Here is a 21,444-nt window from a genome sequence, read left to right as displayed (position 1 = left end):
CCCGCCGCCGCCTGCTCGCATCGCCTCACGGCCACAGAGAACGGCTCGGGTTTTCCCCGGGTCGCTGGGCTTCTTACCAGGCCTGCAGTCTCCAGCTGCAGCCTGACTCCTCTACAAGTAACCTTTTTCTTATGGAGTGTTACCGCACAGGTGAACATTATGCCGGAACCTTATGGAAACGTTCGATCTTCTGATCTCCTCTTTTTTTCCCTACATAAATCAACACATTATCCCAGTTTGTTACAGCACATGTGGAAACACCGGTTTTGTACTAATTCTTTCTGTTTCTGCTTTGCTCTGACTTGCTGCTGTCTGTTCTTGCAGCTGGTGATGGAAAACTCAAGGAGTTCACATAGCTGACTAACAACATATACCAGACACACGTGTCTTTGCAATGTACCTAAAAATCCAAGAAAGGACTGAGTAATTTTAAAAGCTTGCAGTTTGGTATTAGTTCGCTGTCTGCAGGTGACCAGGACAGAACCTGAAGGAGTTGGCAGCCCCTGGTCTTGACATTAGCATCTGAAGCAGTGACCTTCAGGTCCTGTAAACTTTAACTCGGCCATGGCTAGCCCGCAGCTTTGGAGCCATACGTGATTCCTGACTCCTATGCCAGCACGGCTGCTTGTGTTACACTCCTGATGCTGGTGCTGATAGGTAATGAAAACCCCAGTGATATGGAGCTGTCAAGGCTGGCAAAATCAGGTTTCCTGAGGCTCTCTTGGAGCACAGCCTCTTCTGATCCACGGTGCACTGTGAAAAAAACCTGTGGTCACTTCCTGGTAAATGGCTGTCATCTCCTGCCTTGAACTACTTTGTAATGGTTTCTTTTTTCCAGCCCCTCCAAGATGTGCAATATGGCTTCACTGCCTTTCAAAACATTTGAAAAATTTGATTTGCAGCATAGAGATTCACAGTTATCTCCTTTGGCTTTAAATGTGCAGTCAGTGGCTTCATGGAGGGCAAAGCATTGGAGTCATACTGACAGCCTAGTGCTTCAGCAAAAAGACTATTGACCATCTACCTGCTGGAGCCACCTGGTAACTCCATAAAGTCTGCAAACAAGTTAGATGTACATTTTTTTCTGAGGTAATTATACCATCAGCTTGCAGGTATTGCATCAATATTAACTAAAGCCTGCACTGTGAAACCAATTTTCAGTGAAGCTGAAGCATGTTTCTGTTGTACAAGGCAGGGAAAACTGATTCAACACCCAGAATCAACAGCCTCAGAGACTGGGCTGCCTCAGTGCCATACTGGCCCTGCAGATGGATTGTATCAGGGAACGTAGAAAGTCTGGCATTTATAATGTTGGACCACTCAGTCATATTTGTAGTGGCCTGAAGCTTTAGATAGCTTCATTTATTCAAGCCTACAAAACTAAGAGTAATAGCTCCTGAGACTGAATTTTTTAACACAATCCCAAAAAAGCTGGAGCTCATTAAATGGCCATGCAACAGTAAGAGTAAAAGACCATTTCCCTGTACCATTGAGGAATATATTCACTGCAAGTAGCGTGGTTTGCAGCTAGAGTGTAAGCTGCAGATTGAGCTCTCTGGATGGCTAGAGGTCATGAGCTGCCAACCCTTTGACAAGCTCAGGGACCTGGCCCAACCAGGTAATCAGACACTCAGAGGCATGGCAGGAGCCAAGGACCCCCAAACATTCCCATGCTTAGAGGGTATAAAACCCTAGGGTTTCCTTTGTTCAGCTCAAGCTGTTATTTAGTTACTGCACCAAGACTGAATTATTTTACGGATTGGGACCACTGAGACTCAGTGGGAAACCTGGCATTGAGATGGTAAGGAAACCCTGTCTGACTGTGTTAGTGTGGGGGTGTGTGGGGAGTCAGGCTCACTGGAGCTGCCCACTGGGAAGGGGTTTTGGTCCAGACTTAGGTGGTGAGAGTGTGACTGCCAGAGTAGCTCCTGGATGGTCAGACAGGAAAGTTTCCCTAATGCAGCATGCCATTGTATTACTGATCCAATATCCAACAAAGGTAAACATAAATGCAGAACTACTAACTTCATAAACCAACTTTTCTTGATGTTACTTTAGTAATCCAGAGGAACTGAATCATAAAGCTTGATGCTGTTTTACATTAAGATACTCAGTAATCTTACAAGTCCTTTGACTCATCACCAGCTCAACAATGGGGTATCGTTGAGTAGATAAGATATTAAAATATGGAGACATGTAGGCGCATAAGTTCCTTTCATTTGCATCTTTCTAGGCCAGATGAGTTTGGCTGTTTCAGAACTTGCATCTTGACTGCCTGGGGAATTTTGGTGGAATCTGCAGTGGGAGTAGCACAGCACTTACCTGAGTTGTTTATGCTGGTTCAAATCACTTGAAGCAGCACTGGTCCCTGATGAGAGAACTGGCTGGCTGGGAATTTCCTATAGTCTTACTTTCACAATAACATCTGCCTCTACAGGCTCCTTCTCTCCAATCAAGGAGAAATGGAAGGCACATTTCCCCCAGGACCAGATTCAAGAAAAGATAAGTGATACTGTTTTTTCACCCTTGCTGTGAGACAGCAAAAATGGCTAGTCATGGAGTAAAGGGAGAGTGGTGGTTTAGATTTAGTTGTTAATGAATCTGGTCACAATATACAGAGGAGTCTAGACTTCATTTCTATTAGCACATCTTTGATTATTTTGTGCAGACATTTTTGAACACTCAGATATAAAGTTGTTACAGAAACTGTAACCATTTTTCCAGGCAGTACTCAATTTTATTTTTTTTTTAATTATAAAAATGTAGGCAATTACCATCACTTTGTTGTTCAGTCTTTACAGACTTTTCAATTCTCTCAAAACTCTGTATGCACAGAAATCACCTTTACACACGCACAGCGGATGTTGGCACGGGTGTTATAAAAGAGGGTGAGATTTAAGAAACTGAGAGTACTCAGATGTGGAGCATTTTCTGCTGTATCCCCCCAGGCTCGCACCCGGTTCTGTCACATGTCGGACTCTGCCGCGCTCCACCTTTCCTGCGTAGTCAGCGCGTTTCCCGCGGCAGCAGCAGGAATGCTGCTGAGGTAATTCTGCTGGCTCAAAGGCGTACGTGCAGTCCCGTACGGGCCTCGGCGCCGCCGCCACACATCACCAGACACCCTTCCCAAGTTTTCCTAAACAGCGGCCGCGCGGGGCGGGCGCGCCCGGCGGGGGCCGTCCCGCGGCTGCCCCCGGCAGCGGCCGGCGCTCGCACCGTGCAGCCCGCAGGGAAGGCGGTCCCGGGCCGCGCCCAGGCCAGGAGCCTCCGCCGCACTGCGATGGGAGCCGCCGGAGGAGCGGGGAGCGAGGGAGCCGCGCCGCCGGCACGGGGGGGCGAACGGCCAACGTCCCCCGCGGGGCGGGCGCGCCGGCCCCGCCTCCCAGGCCGCCGCCGGCACGTTCCATTCTCCCCGCGGGGGGAGCCCTCCTCCCTCCGCCGCGGCGGCTCTCGCCGCCCCGCAACACCGAGCGCGGCGCCGGCGGTGCCTTCCTTCCCACGCTGCCCTCAGGGCTGGCTGGTTCCGGCCCAGCTCCCCCCGCCCTGCCGGGCAGCGGTAGCGCAGCTCCGCCTCTTCGCCTCCCCCCCCCCCGAACGCGGCGCGGGTGGTGCGTCCCGGCAGCAGGCGCGTCCCGGCCGGCGCCCGCCCCCCCGCGCCGTGTCATTGATGTTGTTGTTTGTGTCGCAGGAGCCGCAGGCCAGGCCGGGGCCGCCGCCCGGGGCCGCCGCCGCGGGGCTGGGGCCGGCGCCAGGGATGTCGGTGTGCGGGGAGGCGGTGGGCGCCGGCTCCCTGCCCAGCGAGCTGGTGGTCCACATTTTCTCCTTCCTGGCGGCCCCCGACCGGCTGCGGGCCTCGGCCGCTTGCTCGCACTGGCGGGAGTGCCTCTTCTACCCGGCGCTCTGGCCGCGCCTCCGCCTCAGCCTCCGCGTCTCGCCCGCCGAGCGCCCGCGCCTCGAGTTCCTCATGCGCAAGTGCGGCTGGTTCGTCCGTGAGCTCCGCGTACAGTTCGCCGCCGACAACTACCCCACCGGCGGCGGCGGGGCGGCGGCGGGCGAGGGCGCCGCGGTGGCGGGGGACGGGGAGGCGCCGCCGCCGCTGAGCCCCCGATGGCTCGACCTGCTGAGGACTTACCTGGAGCTGGTGCTGTGCGTGCTGAGCAGCGTCCGCAACAACAGGTACCGCCGGGGGAGCGGCGGTGCCGGGCGGGGGGCGCACGGAGCCCCGAGCCGCGCGGGGCCGCGTCCGGCCGTCCCGCCGGTTCCTGCGGGCGGAAGCAACGCCCGAGCCGGCGGCGGCCGGTTCGTGCTGGGGCCGCGCTCCGAGCCGCGCTGCGTGTGCCTGTGCGTCTGTGAGTTGGGCAGGAGCGGGGACGCGCCGCTCCAAACTGCCGAATTTTTATCGTGTAGTGTAGCTTGATGAGGAATATGAACGCTCAGACATCCAGCTGGCGAGCGGGTCAATACGCGAAACAAAACAGCTGCAGTAATTAAAAGTTCTTCGTCTTTTGGATGGAAGTGGGGAATGCAGCTCGAGCGGAGCAAGTGAGAGCTAAGAGTTGGAATTTACTGCATAACAAGACAGCTTGCTCACTTAAAATTAGCTTTACTACGGACAGACTTTAGACCTTGTGTACGCTTGAAAAAAAGTATGTCATGAGAAATTAGTAAGGGGGAGTTAAAATTGCAGCTCTGGTGTGCTGAGTTACTGCCCCAATAAAATACCTTCGCCTTTCCAGCTCTAAAGTCTTTCGCTGTAGAAAAGCTGAGCTTTCATCTCACCTACTAATCTGAGGTTTGAGGAGGTTTTAAGTTCTTTTGCTTATTGAAAAAAAAATGTAGGACTTTCTTGGTCTAACTGAATTTAAATTATATAAATATTTTCCTGTGGTTTGTATTTAAGATGTGTTTTTTCACACACTTGCTTTGGCAGGTTAGATAATTTCCTCAGCTTTGAGGTCTTTAACACAAAAATACTTGCATTCTCTTCACTGTGTGTGGGTGTGATAGAGATAATAAGGTAATAATCAGATATACTAAAATATGGCCTCTAGTCAGCATGTAAAACAGGAATGCAAGGATATTACAGTTGGGTTATGATGGATTTGAAAAGTCATGTAGGTTTTAGGTTAGTTAATAGGTTTTAGGAAATACTTAATATTGTTTTCTCTCCCTCTGCATGTATCTTCACCTATCAGGGGAAGAAAAAAAGCTGCAAGCGTTTCAGGGAATGTTTAGGATGAATTAAACCTTGTGGATGGCCTTTAGAAAACTGTCTGCAACTGAGTCATGATCTTGTTACCGCCCCCTTTGATTCCAGAGCTTGAGGCCTTTCTTGTGTCTTTATTTTGAATTGTAGCAAGAGAACTTTAAATGCAGTTCCTCGCTGGTTTGAGATGAATGCAAATGTGGTGTGTGAAGTCTCACTTTCAGTTCCTCTGCTCTGCTGCGCCCAGCAGGTACTTCCTGTGGTGCAGCTGCGATGGCTGAGACTTACAGACCTCACTTGAGAAAACAGCTCGTTAGTCCCAGCTCACCTTTATCTTAATTTATTTCTTGCCCTCTGAATCCTTGGTGTGCAAATCGTGATCATCTGTCTTGATTGGTCTTCTCTTGCATTTCAGGAGCTTTCATTTCACTGTTGAATCCGTGGGAATTCCAGCCAGTATTGTAAGAGGAAAAAATGTTGAAGTGTTTGATCTGAAACAAATATCACGACATGGGCTTGCTATTTTAAAATAAGTAGTGTCTACAGGAGATGTTGCATGGGGGCGTTGGTAGAAAACTAAACTGTTTCTTTTTTTTCCCTTACTGAAATACGAGGCTGTCAAAATTAACTCTGATGTGAGAAGGCTTTTGATACACTTTTTCTTTTGGAAAATTCTTGATGGCTTTGTCTGAAATCTGTACAAGGACGCTTGCTTTCTGAAGTTCAATTTACAGCTTCAGTATGCACAGTGTGACTCAGGATTGCAGTAAAATACTGTGTAGTAGTAGTTGTTTCTCCAGTGCCTGTTCTCTGGTAGATTAAAATAATTTTGCTGGTAAGACAGGGATGAAAAGTTACCAACTTTGATAGGATTTTGCATAGCCATACTTTCTTGCTATCTCTAAATCATTTATATGCTGCTCTTTTGGTTTGAAATGAATGATGCTTGACTGTGGAACACAGGGCACCTGGTTATTACAGCCGGCTTTTTTTTAATGAGCATTTTAAAAATTGGGGGGGAAGAGTGGCATAATTTACATTAAGCACTTGACCTTTTTTTGGTTTTACTTTCAAAATAGGCTAATTTTTTTTTCTCTTGAACACACTAGGTTTTTAGTTTATTTTGGTGTTTGAGGGTTTTTGGTTTTTTTTCCTTGCAAAGTAACTGCCTATAACTAATTAGTTTTCAGGTAGAACACTGCATTTTAGTTCTTTAAGTAGGTTTTTGAGATTGAAAAGAGGTGTGAGGAGTATTAACCTATGCCAAATTGCTGCTTAGTTCTTACTGTGACCACCTGATGTTTAAATCAAAGTCATTGTCACCTACCTGATGCTTAGTTTTGTCTAAGGAGGGACTGCAGTCCATAATTATTAATTAATTTCTCTGCTTCTCTTTATTTATTTCAAAGACTATAAATAATTCCTTCTTGTTTTCACTGTATTTCACTGTACACAAGATAGCTATTGTAATTTCCAAAATAATGGAAATGGAAATTTTTAACTTCTCCAGTGGTTGGATCACTGTAAATGCATTCCTTTTGGAATGACAGTTTAGAACAGGACAGTCTTTCATAAGTCCTGTCAGCCCTTATGATAGCTTTTTGGCAGATAAGTTCAAAAAATGTTCCATCTTACACTTCAGAACTGAAAAGGAGGAAATCTGCCTTTGTGATGCTGTTTCTTAACTGTGTAATGTTGTGGGGTGTTAAATTTATTATTAAGCAATGCAGTAGCAACCTTCCTCTTTGCAAGAAAAATAATTTACTTTAAATGGCTACAAACTTCCTTGAGGATTTACAATACTTCAGGACCTAAGAAAAGTAATTACTAAAAGTAATGAAATTTCTAAATGCTCTCTTTGCTAGAGGAGAATGATGCGTGGTTTTGCTACTAAGAGCATTTTCTGTTCAACAAAATTCCTAGTTTCTAAGCAAATCTGTGTGTTAAGTCGCTAGAGAAATATTTTGGAGCGACCTTTGCTAGTTCTGATGGAATTAAGGAAATAACTTGTCTGCAACTTGTTTTAAAAACAATTGAAATTTTATTGACAAATATTCCCACTGCCAGCCAGTTACCATCCAAAAAGCTGTTCGAGGTCTGTCTCATATTTGAAGCAGAGCTCAAGTTGTTTTGTGGGTGCAGCATATTGCTCTCAAAATATTGGGAGTAGTAGCATTGGGAACTTGATGAGCTCTATCTAAATCTATCATTTATCTAATTAAAAGGTACTAAAGTAGCGTTTGTAGTGATCTGTAACTTTTCTATAAGCTTTTATGTTTGACAGTAAATGTATCAAAATATCAAAGCATATAACTGTTTAAAAGGTGATGTTCTACTTAATACTGAGAAAAAGGGTGTGGGTGGGCGTGATGTTTCTTAAATCCTCATGATCTGCACCTTCTTGAACTGATCTTTCAAAACTAAGCTCTAGAAGGCAGGGTGGGAGTGCTACAAACTTTGTTTGCACTTATGTGCATGTAACAGCTAATAAGCACCTTGTGATCATTCTGTAGGAAAATCCTCTTCTTCTTTTATGTAACTCTAGGATACCGAAGTATGGTTTCCTCTACTCCTTCCTTGCTTACAAAGGAAGATAGGAAGGTAGTGACACATACACATTCCCCTCTTCCTCTGCAGCACGTTAAGTTGTGTGACTTGTTTGATCTTTGTTATGGAAACAAAAATGCAGCTTACTATAAAACTGTGGTATCTTGCTGAAGTATGGTATCTCTTGGACTTACCAAAATTGGTCAATTCCTCAGAACAGTAGACTGCATCTGTTTTTGATGTTTGCTAATGACCTTTTTCTATTGGTCTGGAGAGGCAGCTGAAACTGGCAGAAACTAGTATAGTAATACAATATGTGCCTTGCCACTTTGTTCGCCTTGAATGTAAGCAAGGACATTTTGTGCTTTTTTTTAACTGGGTATTAAAAAAGACCGACTAAAACTGAAGATGGAGCCTAGTAAGAAGCTTGTTACTTCTCGTGCACTTTCTGAGCTAGTGGAAAATTAAATGTTTTAGAAATCCTTCCAAAACACAAGTTTTTCCTCAGCTATAAGTATGGACACTACACAGGATTAAGATGCCATTATGACTTTTAGCAAAAGATGATAAGTAACTTTTAAGTAATTATATTTAAATAGCAGTCACTTTACTGACTCTCTGAAGTAAAGTGAGCTGGGTGTCATGGAGTTGTATAACACTGCAAATAGTAGCAAAAATCTAGCATAGTGTTGAACTGTGATCAGATTTGTTGATGGTAATAACTGTGCTGTGAATAGAAAAATAATTGGATATTGTCATTTGTTAGGTTTTCAGGCAGAGAACTTTTCCATTTGTCTGTGTACTGCATGAAATGGCAGTCAAAAAGATGAAGTAAAAATGTGTGGGGTGCTAGTAATTAGTGTTCCTTTTGTCCTGTACTTTGGTGGTCCTGTTAATGCCTGCCTACATCCTGCTGCATTGGCTGGCAGTATGAGTGGCACAAACCTGTGTTTGATGTGAATATGCAGGTGATTCAGGACTGTTCTGAAGACTTCATTTTGGCTCTTGACTCTCACAAATAGCTCAACAAGATCAAAAGATAAAGGCTTATTTAAAGCACTGGCTGTGAACACTGCTTTTCACACCAGGTGGAGGTTCCTGCTACTTCCCTGTCATACCAGAGTATCTCTTTTGAGGAAAAAAGAACTCGAAATACTCTGTTTGGTGTGCCAGTGTTTTAGATTTCCCTGCCAAGCTTTTTATTAAGAATGATCAGGCTGTGTCTTAGTGAGATTTGTAGAATATTAGTCATATTCTAAGGTTCAGTTTATTATAGTGTATCATGAGTACAATAGGCCTGCATTTAAAATACGAAATATTGAATGGCTGGAATTTCAGACACAGTTGTAACTTCTAGGTATTTGACTCCAGTATTTGTTAGACTTTATATGAAGCTCATGGATCTTGCTAGTAAGTTGTAGTTCTGTAGAAGAAAAGGTAGCAGGTGCAACAGTGGATAGATTTCAGGCAATCAGTGTGCTGTTTCTTAATACAGGGACTTCAAAACAGGTAAATTATGATTTATGGTAGATAATAATTGTAGACTGAAACTCATACCTACTAAAAATGTAAAACTTGGCTACTTAATCCTTTCCCTGCCTGCCCCCCTCCTCTTGGTAGAATATCAGGTTGTACTGTGGAGGTAGTGAAGTGTACCAGAGCTTCCCTATGCTTTGAGCATGGTAATTGTGTTGCATTTTCCTCACGGCTGATTTGAAATACTAGCATATGCTTTGTAAGCCAGAAGAAATTAGGATTTATGGTAACTCATTTAATTGTGAGCTACAGGTTAATTGGCATCTGATGTTTAGGATTAATTTAACTTGCGTGTCCATTTGTGGTGAAACTGGAGTTTCTGCTTTGTTAATTATGAATTGCAGACTAGCTCTTACATGTTTGGAGTAAATCTAATTTGCAGCATATATAAATAAAGAAGATGTTGACCCAAAAACTTAGTCAGCTACAAAAATAATAATCTTAATAGTAAATGCTACACAACTACTTTAAAACTGCAGTCATTTGCATACCTCTTTCTTGAACTGTTTTAGGAATAGAAAAGGTGCAAGTCAGAAAACTGAACTAGGGAGAGGAAATGTGACTGTCTAGTGCACTGTGTCATGTTCAGCATCCACTCAGAGGTTCTTCCTTCACTTCTTTTTGGGTATCCCTTCTAAAAGTTAAAATTGCATGTCATGGTGGACCAGTAGCCCTTACTGTTGGGGAATATTAAAAAAACTTCCCTTACTTTGATATAACAGAAATTCAACACTGATTAGGGTATGGGGAGCTTTTGCTTTTCTTGTCTGAGGTTTGTGGTGCCTTGATTGAGGCAGATTTGAGCTCCCATTTGTGAACCAGCTGATACAAGTGCTCTGGCAGGGTTAGTGGTTGTGTTCTATCTGGGCATTAAATGCAGTGTTAAATGTTGAAAGGAGTAAGTATTTGATGTTTTCATCTGTGGCACTTAACACACGTGTTCCAAGGATTAAAAATTGTGTGAAATCACTCCTAAGTTTTCTTTGTGGTGCTACAGGCCTGCTGAAAATACTCTGCACTGACTGAAAAGCTGTATTTGCTCTTACAGCTGGTTTTAGCAGTTTGTGTAGTCCTCTTCCCCTTTATATTTCAGTCTCATTTTCTGTAGTTCCATAGGCTATGGCTGGGGTAATAGTGGGGTTTATTGCCTGCATTTGTCTTTTCCAGAGTGATTTCCCACACCATTTTAGTTTTGTGTACAAATTCCTTTTTATTTTGTTGTTTCCTAGGAACCTCCAGAAGTTAAGTCTCTTTGGGGATATAAGCATTCTGCAACAACATGGAACTATATCGAATACCTACCTTGGAAAGGTTGACCCTGATGGCAAGAAGATTAAGCAGTAAGTTATATTTGTAAATTATCAAATACAGTAAAATAATAAAAATAGATAATAGAGAAATTAATGAAATACATCACTGAGAAGCTTTTAAGTTTTTTAACAGGGTGAAAATCTAAATTCTTGTTCCTGCTATTTACATGAAGTAGTCTGGTTTTGTGGCTGTTGGATTTTTGTTGTTTTTTTCCCCCTCTGTTCTCAGCAGGGTGAGAATCCTTTCTTTCCTCTTCTCATTGTGTTCTAGAAACAATATTATGTTAATGCCACAAAAGGGTAGGAGGGATGAAGGGCTGTTACCAGCACCTCTTACTATTGCTGTACATGAAAAAAATTAGAAAAGGAAGTGATCTGTTGTATTTCACTAGAGTTGAAAACATGTTTGTGTTTTTGTTCTCTTTCAAGTTTGCTTGAAACTTTAGAAAGAAACAGAGAAACTGTTGAAACAAGGAACTGCTACAACTTATTTCAAATTGCATTTGAAAACTAGCTTGTGTATTTGCAGAATTCCTGAAAGATCACAGCTCTCAATGTGCTTGTTTAGTTCAGAGATGTATTTTAGCTTGCCATAATTACGTTACAGGACAGTCCTTGAATGCTTAAAATCAAAATGGTCATTTGTTCTTCTTTGGAAAAGGTTAAATACAGTATGAACAGCTACTGACTTCTGGAATAAATTACCACGGAGGGAGCGATGCTGACTTAACTATTTTAGCAGTACTGCTAAAACTTTTGATACTATAAAACCTGAATACCATAATTTTAATTTGTGTCTATTTAGACATCTTTTGCCCAGTAGCTTGGGAGTGCAATAAGTACAGTCACTCTAGGTCTTTACTATTTTTTGTTGTGAGTGATTTTTAGAACCAGTATAAGTATATTATCAGATCAATGTATGTATGTGAACAGTCATCAAATTGAATGTTTGGTCCTGACCTAAATTTGCAAACCAGTGTGAATACAGCTGTGAGTCACATGCTGTGTCTTTGTCATCTGTTATGTTTCCAATGCAGAACTTGGAGCAATTTGTGATTCTGTCTAATATATATACTGTAGTGCTGTGTGCAGGTAGACTCATTTGGTAAAAGCTCCTTTATTTGATACGCTTTGTGAAAATATAAATATATAATCAAATCTTTGCAAAGGGGCTTGAAGGGAGCCATCTAAGCAGATGTTTACTCAGCTGAGTGCCTGGTTAAATGTTTCTTCAAGCAAGTATTAACATTTTGGAGCCATAAACTATTCAAAATTCATTATCTAACTTGATATTAGTCTTTTAGATGAGTATTGACCTTTGCACATTTTGGAATGAGCAAATAAATGCTACTTATTTTTAGTGTAGTTAATTTTGGTGTTGGCTTTTTGTGTTTGTTTGTAGTTGTGGGTTATTTGTTTGGTTTTTTTGGGGAGTGGTAATTTGGTTGTTTGGGGTTTTTATGTTTTGTTTTGTTATTTTTTTTTTAAGGGGGTTTTATTGCTGTTTGTTTGATTCTTTTTTACAATAGAACAACTTATTTAGGATCTGCTAGTCCTAAGGGAAGCTGACACTATTTTATTCAGTTGTCTGAAGTTTGAGAACTAGTAGCAGACTTAGTTCAGAAAGTAAACCTTTATGGCTGCTTGGCCTTGTTTTTTGTACTTGGGGTTTGCATCAGTAAGTTGCAAAACTTTGATGCTGATAGCTAACAGTGAAAGGTATAAGCAACCTTTGGACAATGTTAGTGGTAGTTGAGGATTTTTGGAACCTCTGTGGTGATAAACTTTACTAGCTGTTTCAGAAACTTCCTACAATTAAAGCAGTCAGGGAAAAAATGTTATGATTCCTGAAATCTGGCTTTGAGCTGGGTGGAATCTCAGCTATTAGAGTCATTAGGATGCTTCCTCAGGTTTAAGGCTAAGGGTTGTCCTGAGGCAGAGGAGGCTTTGGAGCATGTTTTCAAAAATACACTTTTGCAATCATCTGCATGAGTTTGTAATGCTTATTTCTTTTCTGTACAGCATGTGTGTCCCTGGTTACTTTCTAAAATTCTCTTTACTGCTCTGTTTCTTAGTGTTGGGAAACTCAGTGTAAACAGTTCATTTGTCTTGAGTTGAACAAAGGGTAGTTGTTTAAAATTTTGGTTTTCTGAATTCTGCTTCTCATGATTGATCCGCGTGGTTCAGATAGTTTGGTTTCCAAAAGAGCCAGTTTAACCTCTGTTATTAAACAAAATATTTTGATTGATAGTATTTAATGAAACAAATGGCCTCCATATGGAGCATAGTGGTAGGTTTGCTTCCTGTCCAGGGCCATGGATGTGCTTCAGTCCTGGTTGGAACTGGTTTGGGAGCTTAAAAATTAACTGTGCCTGTCTGGTCAGGCTTTAGTCTGTCCTCTGGATGAAAACACCATTCGGGGCATTAATTGTGAAAGTACATTTTTAAAAAAATAATTTTTAAATTTGTTTGTTCCAGTATAATAATTTGCAGGTTACAGGTCAGTGGTGACTATTCCATAATTACTGCCTGCAGGGAGCAAAGGAGGCTGATGACACTTGTTGAGACGTTAGTAGGCTGTGTTGCTTTTTTGCATGTGCTGAGTGAGTTCTGCCTTTATTTTCTGTTATATGCTCCAATTTCAGTTTTATAAGTGAGCTTTGAAATAGTTGTGTTAAGTTAGCATAAATGTTGTAGTACCTGCTAGGCAGTTGAAGTAAAATTAATATGGTGATAAAGTAGGTAGTAATTTCCAAGAATTCATGTGTCTAATTTTCTAGAATGCAGTTCAGGCTGTTTTTGCAAATTCCAGTTAGATGCAGTCTGTTTATGAAAAATAGAATGTGCATAAGAATTTGCAGGGGAGATGAAAATCAAGCCTGCTAGGATGTTTAAAAATTATTTGAAGTATGTTGAAATTACTTCTATCTTATATAGTGCTTTCTGTCTGGCCTTTTGTAAAACAGGTATTAAAAACAATTCAGAAATTATTGCTGTTAAATATTCTGTATTAACATGTTTGATCTCTTACTGGCTAAAAACTGGAGGAAGTTTTCTTAGGACCTACAGGTCATTAGACTAGCAGCAAAAATATAAATACTTGTGTAAATACTTTGGTGCTTGCACTAAAAAGGTGATTTACAGATTGCATTACATCAATCTCTCTGTTTTTAAAAAGTTTCTTACTGCAGTTCCCACTGGGGAGAAAGGCTAGGATTGTGTGACATATTTCTTTTTATTAAATTTTATAGATTACTGAAACAGTATTCTAAGCTCAGATGTTTAAGATGTATTAGAACTGCAATTTAAACAGATTTTTAATGCAGTGAGACATATAGATGATAGTATTCTACTGAATGCCTCAAAATTGATTTGTCTTCAACAGTTCTGTAAAATACTAAAAGCACTATTAAGATTGATTATCTGGGCTATTACAAAATAAATTCTACCATTGCTGCAACCATTACAGCTCCTTTTGTAGATGTGTTTGGCGGGAGGGAAGAGTCTTTGGAAGAAATTTGAGATTGCTGTGGTGGAATCTTTTCTTTGGGGGATTGTAAGATAATCTGCCTTCAATTTAAGCATTGGCAAGAATAATTATGAAACTAACATTGCCAGGATCAAATAAGGTTCATCTGAACTCTAAATGAATTTAGGAATAAAATAGAAAAACTGTGCTGTCTGTGGGTCTTACATATTGTTTAAAACTATTTCATTTGTGTCACAGTTGTGAATCCTCAATTGAAAACAAAATGTTAGGAGAAAGCTGGAAATATTGAAGTCTTTTTACCTGATAACTATCCTAGGCAAAACCTTGGGAACTGAGGTGTAAAATAAAAACAGTAACTACACCAGCTTTTCCACTTGGATGAAATCAGGCCTTGCAAACCTAATACCTTCATAGGAGAAGGAATAAAGCACATATAGGCAAAGGGGGGATGAATAAGGATTTGCCAAGAGAGAGGATGAATGAGGACTGATCTTTTAACTTTATTACAACAGAAGGACTATGGGGCATCAAAGGTAGTAGGTGACAGGTTCAGAGCAAGCAAGAAAAAGGGGTAATCACACTGCCAAGTTCTTACTATTGGGTGTTATGGTTGCTAAACACTTACTCTGCTGAGGGAGGAACCTGGATGAATTTGTATAAGTGAAGTCTCTGAGGGCTGCAAAATACATAAAGCCACCTCTGCTCAGAACTGAGTTACAAAGTTGTGGAAACTAGAAAGATATTTGATAACTATCTCTATGTGCTTTCCTTTTTCTGTCACCTTAAGGTGCTAGTGTTTCTCTGCTTTCAGTCAGGATACTGGCCTAAACCTCTAATTTTGCCTGGACATTTACATGGATGAGAATAAAAATTTTGTAATGTTTTTTTGCTTAGATGTATAAAGTATACAGATCCTCATAGCAATAAAACAGTAAGTGTTCTGTACAAAACCATTAGCTGATTTGGGAAACAAAATTTTCTGCCATTTTTGTACTGAATCTTATTTCTTGATGTTTTATGGAACTGTCATAGCCTGGCTCAGCTGTTTCTCTGTAATGCTGATCTGGGCTTGAGATCAAATACTTACCTACATGTGTGTCTAATGTGCTAAAAGAACACTTGAGCAGGAGGACTCTTTTGGGTCTTTACAGCTTTGGAATGAAGACTGGAAAAATACTTATATGGAGAAAGTTTTTATAAAGTGTGACTGTACTATTTGAATTTAATATTGAAAATTTAAAATACTTCTGTTGCCTTCTTGAACAAAGTATCTTAATGTAAAGAAAAGGAGTGGGAGAGGTGGGTGTGTAAGAATAATTTCATAATAATCTGGCAAGAATAACTCTTGAATAAAACAATTGAATGGTATGCAGTTGGTAAGACTAAACCATGTTTAATAGGATCATTGTCTCTTTTGTTTACTTACAGAATCCAACAGCTGTTTGAAGAGATATTAGGCAATAGCAGGCAATTGAAATGGCTGTCTTGTGGGTTAATGCTGCAAATAGTAACTCCCACATCATTGTCCTCCTTATCAAACCCCATAGCCAACACCATGGAACATCTGAGCTTATTGGACAACCACATCCCTGGTAATACCACTCTTATCACCGCGGTTGAATTGGAGCGCTTTGTGAACCTGCGTTCGCTCGCTTTGGATTTCTGTGATTTTACAGCTGAAATGGCAAGAGTCCTGGCTGACAGCAACCATGTGCCTTTGCATCGACTGTCTCTGCTGGTCCACAGTGTTTCCATAATGCACAAGTCATTGGACAATATGCCAAAAGATGAGAATTGGCAGGCGCTGACTCGCAACAGCACTAATCTTCGGGTCTATATAATGGCTTTTGATGTCAAGAGTGATGATATGTTAAGGATTCTTAAGCCCAGTATCCCCCTAGAGAGGATTCACTTTGACAGCTATGTCACTTATGTTTCAGGGGCTGTTGTTGACCTCATATCCAGGCAGTATGACAAGTTCCTCACTCATTTTATACTAATGAATGATGTGATAGATATGTCTGCCTTCCCAGATCTCAGTGACAACCGGAATGAAGATCCACTTGTCTTATTAGCCTGGAGGTGCACAAGACTGTCTCTCCTTGCTGTTCATGGTAGGTGACACATTGCATGGGCATAGGATGCGGCTTTTAAATGCTTACAAGCCTTCAGCCTTTCTAATCATAGTGTGTTTTAGTGGATGTTTTTCAAAAGGCTGCTGCACAGTTGCTATGCATGCTGTTGTTGAAGGTGTTTATTGTATATGAGTTTTAAACCTGCTTGTATCTTACTAACTTCTATTGAGAAGTCACGTAGGATTTTATTACATTTCTCGCAGAAGTGAGGATAACTTGAGAGGATTTCAGGAGGCTTATCCTACAAGTGGTCTGCACTGTGCAAGTTCTGTTAAGTAATTGGTTATGTGTATGTGAACTGAAAACATTTGCTGTTTTTGTGTGAGCTCATAAGCTGGCAAGATTAGATGATTTTGCTTCCTGTTTGTAAAAAACATGAGTTAAGTGTCCCAAAGCTGGGAAGAGGAAATTTTTTACCAATTTGATAAGACTACCAGCGGATGACGGCTGAAAAATACGTAGAGGGGGTTGCCTCACTGTAATACCAGAGCTAGGTTTATCCCACCTATTTATTTGCCATATAGTAGCAGATAGCTTTTAGAATTCATTCAGCTCTGTCATCAATAGAGCACTTGGTGGTAGAAGTTAGAACAGTCTGGCAAATTTTAAGGCCCCCAAAAGTGAAATAATGCAGAATAATGTTTTTCTGTTTCTGCTGGAATCAGCTTACCAAGTCCAAGTTTGCTGATGCATAAAGGAGTTAAGCTATGACTGTATTGTGTTGCACAAGAATAAATGTATTTCCTCAGGCTGCTTGGGGGAGTGAATCTCCATTTGTTCAGTACAAATAGGAGACCTTCAGCAGCAGGAAGTGGGCATTCAGATTTCCATTGGTTGAAGTCAGAAGGTCCTGCTGTATTTGCTTTTTTTTTTCTTTTTTTTTCTTTTTTTTTTTTTTCATTTTTCTTCTTTTTTTTTTTCCTTTTTTTAAATTTCCCATGGTCTTTTGCTGAAAAATCTTTGCTGGGGACAGGGGAGGTATGGTCAATTCAGCTGTCTCTCCTTAGCTTAGTAGTTTCCAGGTGAGACAGATTCTGTACCAGTCTAGGTGTAGATTTTAGCAGTTTCTTCTAAAATTTCGTTACATGTTTGAGGACCTTTAAGAAAAAATCAAAATTGTGTTACCTTGAATTATCCTCCTGCTACAGAAAAGTCCTCTAATATATTATCTAAGTTTAAAAGCTGGTGAAACATCTGAACATAAGCTAGTATAAGTATTATTTAATATCAGTACATGTCTATTCAGTAGAAAGTATTAGTCTGTGCATAGCACTGGGAAAGCAAACATCCTTTGTGCTTCTGTCTACCAAATGGTTGTTGCTACATCACCTTTCTCTGGAGAGATGCTGTGTCTGACTGTGTCAGGAAATGGCCAAGTATCACCTTGCTGTTACATTGGGATTCACATTCTTTACCCTTCTTTTCTCCTCCTTGCAGCAGAAGCTAGCTAAGCTGCTAATAAATGCCTTCTGATTTTTTCTAAGCTGCGGACATAACTTCTGTAGTACTATACCACAAGCACGTAGTAACTGTAGATGGAACACTATTGGGAAGAAATATCCAGAATGCTTTGATATCTCAGTACAGCATCTTAGCCTCATGCTTGGATTCCCTGAAGTTTACCATATAATGTTTTCTGGCTCCACATGTCATATTATACTGTGAATTGCCTTCAGAGCCATAGTTTGCTCAAAGTGCTCAGGTTTCTTCTTCTGTCTCCCAAAGTGTTTATACTTCAGTTTCCAGTGCTTCTCAGGCTTTTGTATGTGTGTGTGTTTATGTATGTGTTTCCTGTTCTGTTATTAGTTTGCTTTTGAAAAAGTTTAGATTTACATCTAACTTTGAATGCCACTTGTCACTGACCAAAAAAAGGAAGGGGAAAACATATGCTAAGGACACCTTTATATGGGCTGCCTCGGGGTTGTCTTTTGTGGGAAGTCTTTCCACCAAGGTAGCATGTCCAGGAGCCAGAGGAAGGCAGATGTTAAATACATTCTTGTAGAATGAAGAAAGAGTGTAAAGAGGTTATGGCCATTGGGATGTGATGGAGACAGTAGGATACTCATAGTGGTATGATCTGGCACTGTGAATAAAAAACATGGTCCATCTGTGAGAACAAAGGCCTTTTTTATTTTTTTCTCCTTGTTAAGGGAAGGATACTTCTACATTTTTATGATCTTGTGTTATAAACATACGTAGATATATTTTCATAAACACACAGACTAGGGTGATCTGAAGAGGCTGCAGAGGCTTCTGGTTTGTGTGCATGCCGACTATATTTCTGGTGGCTTTTTTTTCTTTAGTAAGTCTACTTCTAAAGCAATGAAAGAATTTTTTTCTAGCATAAGCAGAGTTTTAAAGCAGTCCTTTTATGCATTCTGTTAATTGGTAACTCACTTTTTTCATTCTAATTTTACTACAGAGTAGATCACAGGATGTTTGAAATTTTATATATAACTTACAGTAGTCCACTGCTCTGAAAGTAGGAGAAAAATATCTAGAAATGCTTGGTGAAACTACCTGAAATATTTTTATACTTTCTTATTTGGAGTGTAAAATGAGAGCTTCACTACTTGAAACCAGAAAACCCCCACCATGCCCTAGGGGAACTCTGCCACATGGAACATAAAACATGACAGAATACATTGGGAGAGATACTGGGATGGTCTGGTATTAAGTACTAGAATAAGAAAATACCTTGTAGGAAAATGACAGAGTGACTTTGTTTTTCTTTCCCCATAGGTTACACAGTCTGGGCTCATAATCTTATAGCAATTGCTCGTCTTCGTGGCTCTGACCTGAAAGTACTGGAAGTCACAGAAGAAAGCATTGAATTCGACCAAGGAGAACTGGCTGATCAGGATGTGGATCCAGTACACAATTTCATTGAGCAAGTTTCTCTTGGATTGGGTCGCCCTTGGCACGCCGTCATGGACATAGAGCTGCTCAGTGTCTTCACTGAGCCAACCCGTCACTTTTACAGAGAGATGCAAAGCTTCAGTGAAGGCATTTAGCTCCTTATTTACAATTCCTGTGGTTACATATGCAAGTAGGGTCCTATTATGTTTTTTCGGTAGTGTGAATTAACCCCTTTTGTGCTGTGTTTAATCAGTATTAGCTATATAGAATTATATATGTGTATTCTACTTCTTGATCAAAGAACGTAGTTGGATATTGGTTTAGAAGCTGAAAGTGGCAGTGTTTAGGGTTTTCACGGTTAATGGACTTGTCTACCAAACCTTGCAAAGATACAGCCAAAGGCTGTCTGAGGTTGCCGGCTAACTTTAATTGAGTAACTGCATTTTGAATTATTTTGCTATTATATTGGAGTCCTGTGCTCGGGAGCCAACTGTTTTTAATACCCATATCCATAGCCCAGTGGATTTCTCTGCTGTCATTGTGTGCTTAATCCAGTAGCATGCTACTTAATAGGCTTAAGGGACGAGAAGTCTATCCAGGGCTGTTCACTGTAAGACTCTTACCTTGCTTGATTTCACATGCGGATTCTGCAGCATGGCTTAACTCCATTCTCGGCTTTCCGTAGCTGCTAAGCGGCGGTGTGAAACACTAGCGTTCAGGTTCCTGCACTTACAGATTCACTCCATAAAGCTGTAGTCTTTTGGATTCTTTGCAAACTCTTCCTTGTTTGTTCTCATTGTTCTGTCATCATCCTTAAAAGTTAGCTTTGGGCCAAAGTTTAAAAGGAAAAAAAAAGAAATGTGCGCTCCGGTGAGGTAAACGCATAACAGTGAAGAATTCAATACAAAGGTCTACACCTGCAAACAAACATTAGTCGTGAAATCCCTAACAACCAAGTCACTGGATTTTCTCTGTCAGCGCCTGTGTCAGCTGCCAAAGAATAGATTAAAAACGAAGAAGTGCCCACATGCTGGCAGGGGCAGGCCAACTTTTGGCCAGCCAGATACTGCTAGATTGTAATATATAAGGTCGAATTTCGACCTGTGGTACACAGCTGTGCTGTGGCTCAGTCAGCAACCTCAGAACTCTTAACAAACATGCACCTGTTTCACTGTGAATAGTGAATGTAAAGGAAGGAAAGGAAACAAATACAAAGCTTGTTCTATCACAGGTATGAGCTGCTATGATGCATGAAGAACATTCCATGAAGTATGTTTTAAAATCTTGTTATATCTGAGAGGCTTTAGAAGCCGATGTAACTGTTTCAGGGCAACCGCGGTACAGACGTGGTCTCTGTGAGACTTCCACCTGACCCCAGTTTTAAGTGGTACGAATGTTGTGCATTTAATGTTTAAAGGACAGTCTGCAATAATAAAGTAAGTGGCCAACGTGGGTGCCCAGCAGTGCTGAGACCTGGCTGCTATATTGTAAGCTTTGGAAAACACAATTTATGCAACAGATGTCCAGATATGATTCTATTTATGGAAAAAGTTTATATGTGTTTTACAAATGGTTTTACCATCTTATATTAAAATGACCTTTTGACAGGTGTGCGCTGTTTTGTCTCCAGTGAGCACATACCATGCGGATTTTATATGTACATCAGTAGAGTGAATCCACTGGCACAGTGTGTGTATATGCCAGATGTGGTGAGATTTTATCTTATAAATGTGATCAGATTAAAAAAAACTCCTGACAGAAAATGTAAGGAAACCAGCTGAATGTTTGAATTGATGACTGATGTTGTATGGTTTATGTTAAATGTTATATTCTTTTAATCAATGAATAAAGCATTAAAAATTGATCGCTGTATAAAATACTTTATTGTTGACAGCATGAAGATTTTTAGAAATAAAATGCAACATCGTTCATAAGATATGTATAACTAGTAGCTCCCATTGTGTTTAGGTCAGCAGAAAAATCTAAAGTCACACAATTTTTTTTTTGATTTGGCTGAATTTTGTCAACATTTTTTGGGGTGGTGGAGGAAGGGAAGGATGCTTTGCTAAAGATCAGACCAGTTAGTACAAACAGTATATCATTATATGACCTATTAGACTGATACAGTAAACTGTGGATTGTAGAATATAGAAAACTATTTTTGAGAAATTACTGCATCAATTGCAATTGCTTAAATCAAAATCTAATGTGCTCAAGAAAAATGTGTAGTACTTCTTTGGTGTCCCACTATTAAATAGATTATGAATACCTGCAATGCTTCAGTTTGACGTTTTATCTGTACTCAGAGTACACAGCTGTGCCTTCTGAATGAAAGCTGCAGATGTCTGGTCAGCTGTTGGA

General features: G+C 40.8%; 1 protein-coding gene and 1 long non-coding RNA gene across 2 annotated transcripts; both read left to right on the top strand.

Annotated features, from left to right (window-relative positions):
- The first annotated feature begins 9 nt into the window (after positions 1 to 9).
- Positions 10 to 2,606, top strand: LOC130253767 (uncharacterized). The gene is made up of 3 exons (XR_008840610.1): positions 10 to 150; positions 945 to 1,089; positions 2,438 to 2,606. It is a non-coding gene; the product is annotated as an uncharacterized LOC130253767 (long non-coding RNA).
- A 167-nt stretch (positions 2,607 to 2,773) lies between these two features.
- FBXO33 (F-box protein 33) lies at positions 2,774 to 20,947 on the top strand. The gene is made up of 5 exons (XM_056492637.1): positions 2,774 to 3,046; positions 3,689 to 4,176; positions 10,519 to 10,629; positions 15,518 to 16,203; positions 18,967 to 20,947. The coding sequence occupies exons 1-5, from the start codon at positions 2,918 to 2,920 to the stop codon at positions 19,236 to 19,238; spliced, it is 1,686 nt and encodes a 561-aa protein (XP_056348612.1). The 5' UTR covers positions 2,774 to 2,917; the 3' UTR covers positions 19,239 to 20,947.
- Positions 20,948 to 21,444: the final 497 nt, after the last annotated feature.

This window comes from Oenanthe melanoleuca, chromosome 5 (genome assembly GCF_029582105.1).
Source record: "Oenanthe melanoleuca isolate GR-GAL-2019-014 chromosome 5, OMel1.0, whole genome shotgun sequence".
NCBI classification, from domain to species: Eukaryota; Metazoa; Chordata; class Aves; order Passeriformes; family Muscicapidae; genus Oenanthe; species Oenanthe melanoleuca.
The sequence above is the reverse complement of the archived record's forward strand: the minus strand, read 5'-3'. Positions and strand labels throughout refer to the sequence as shown.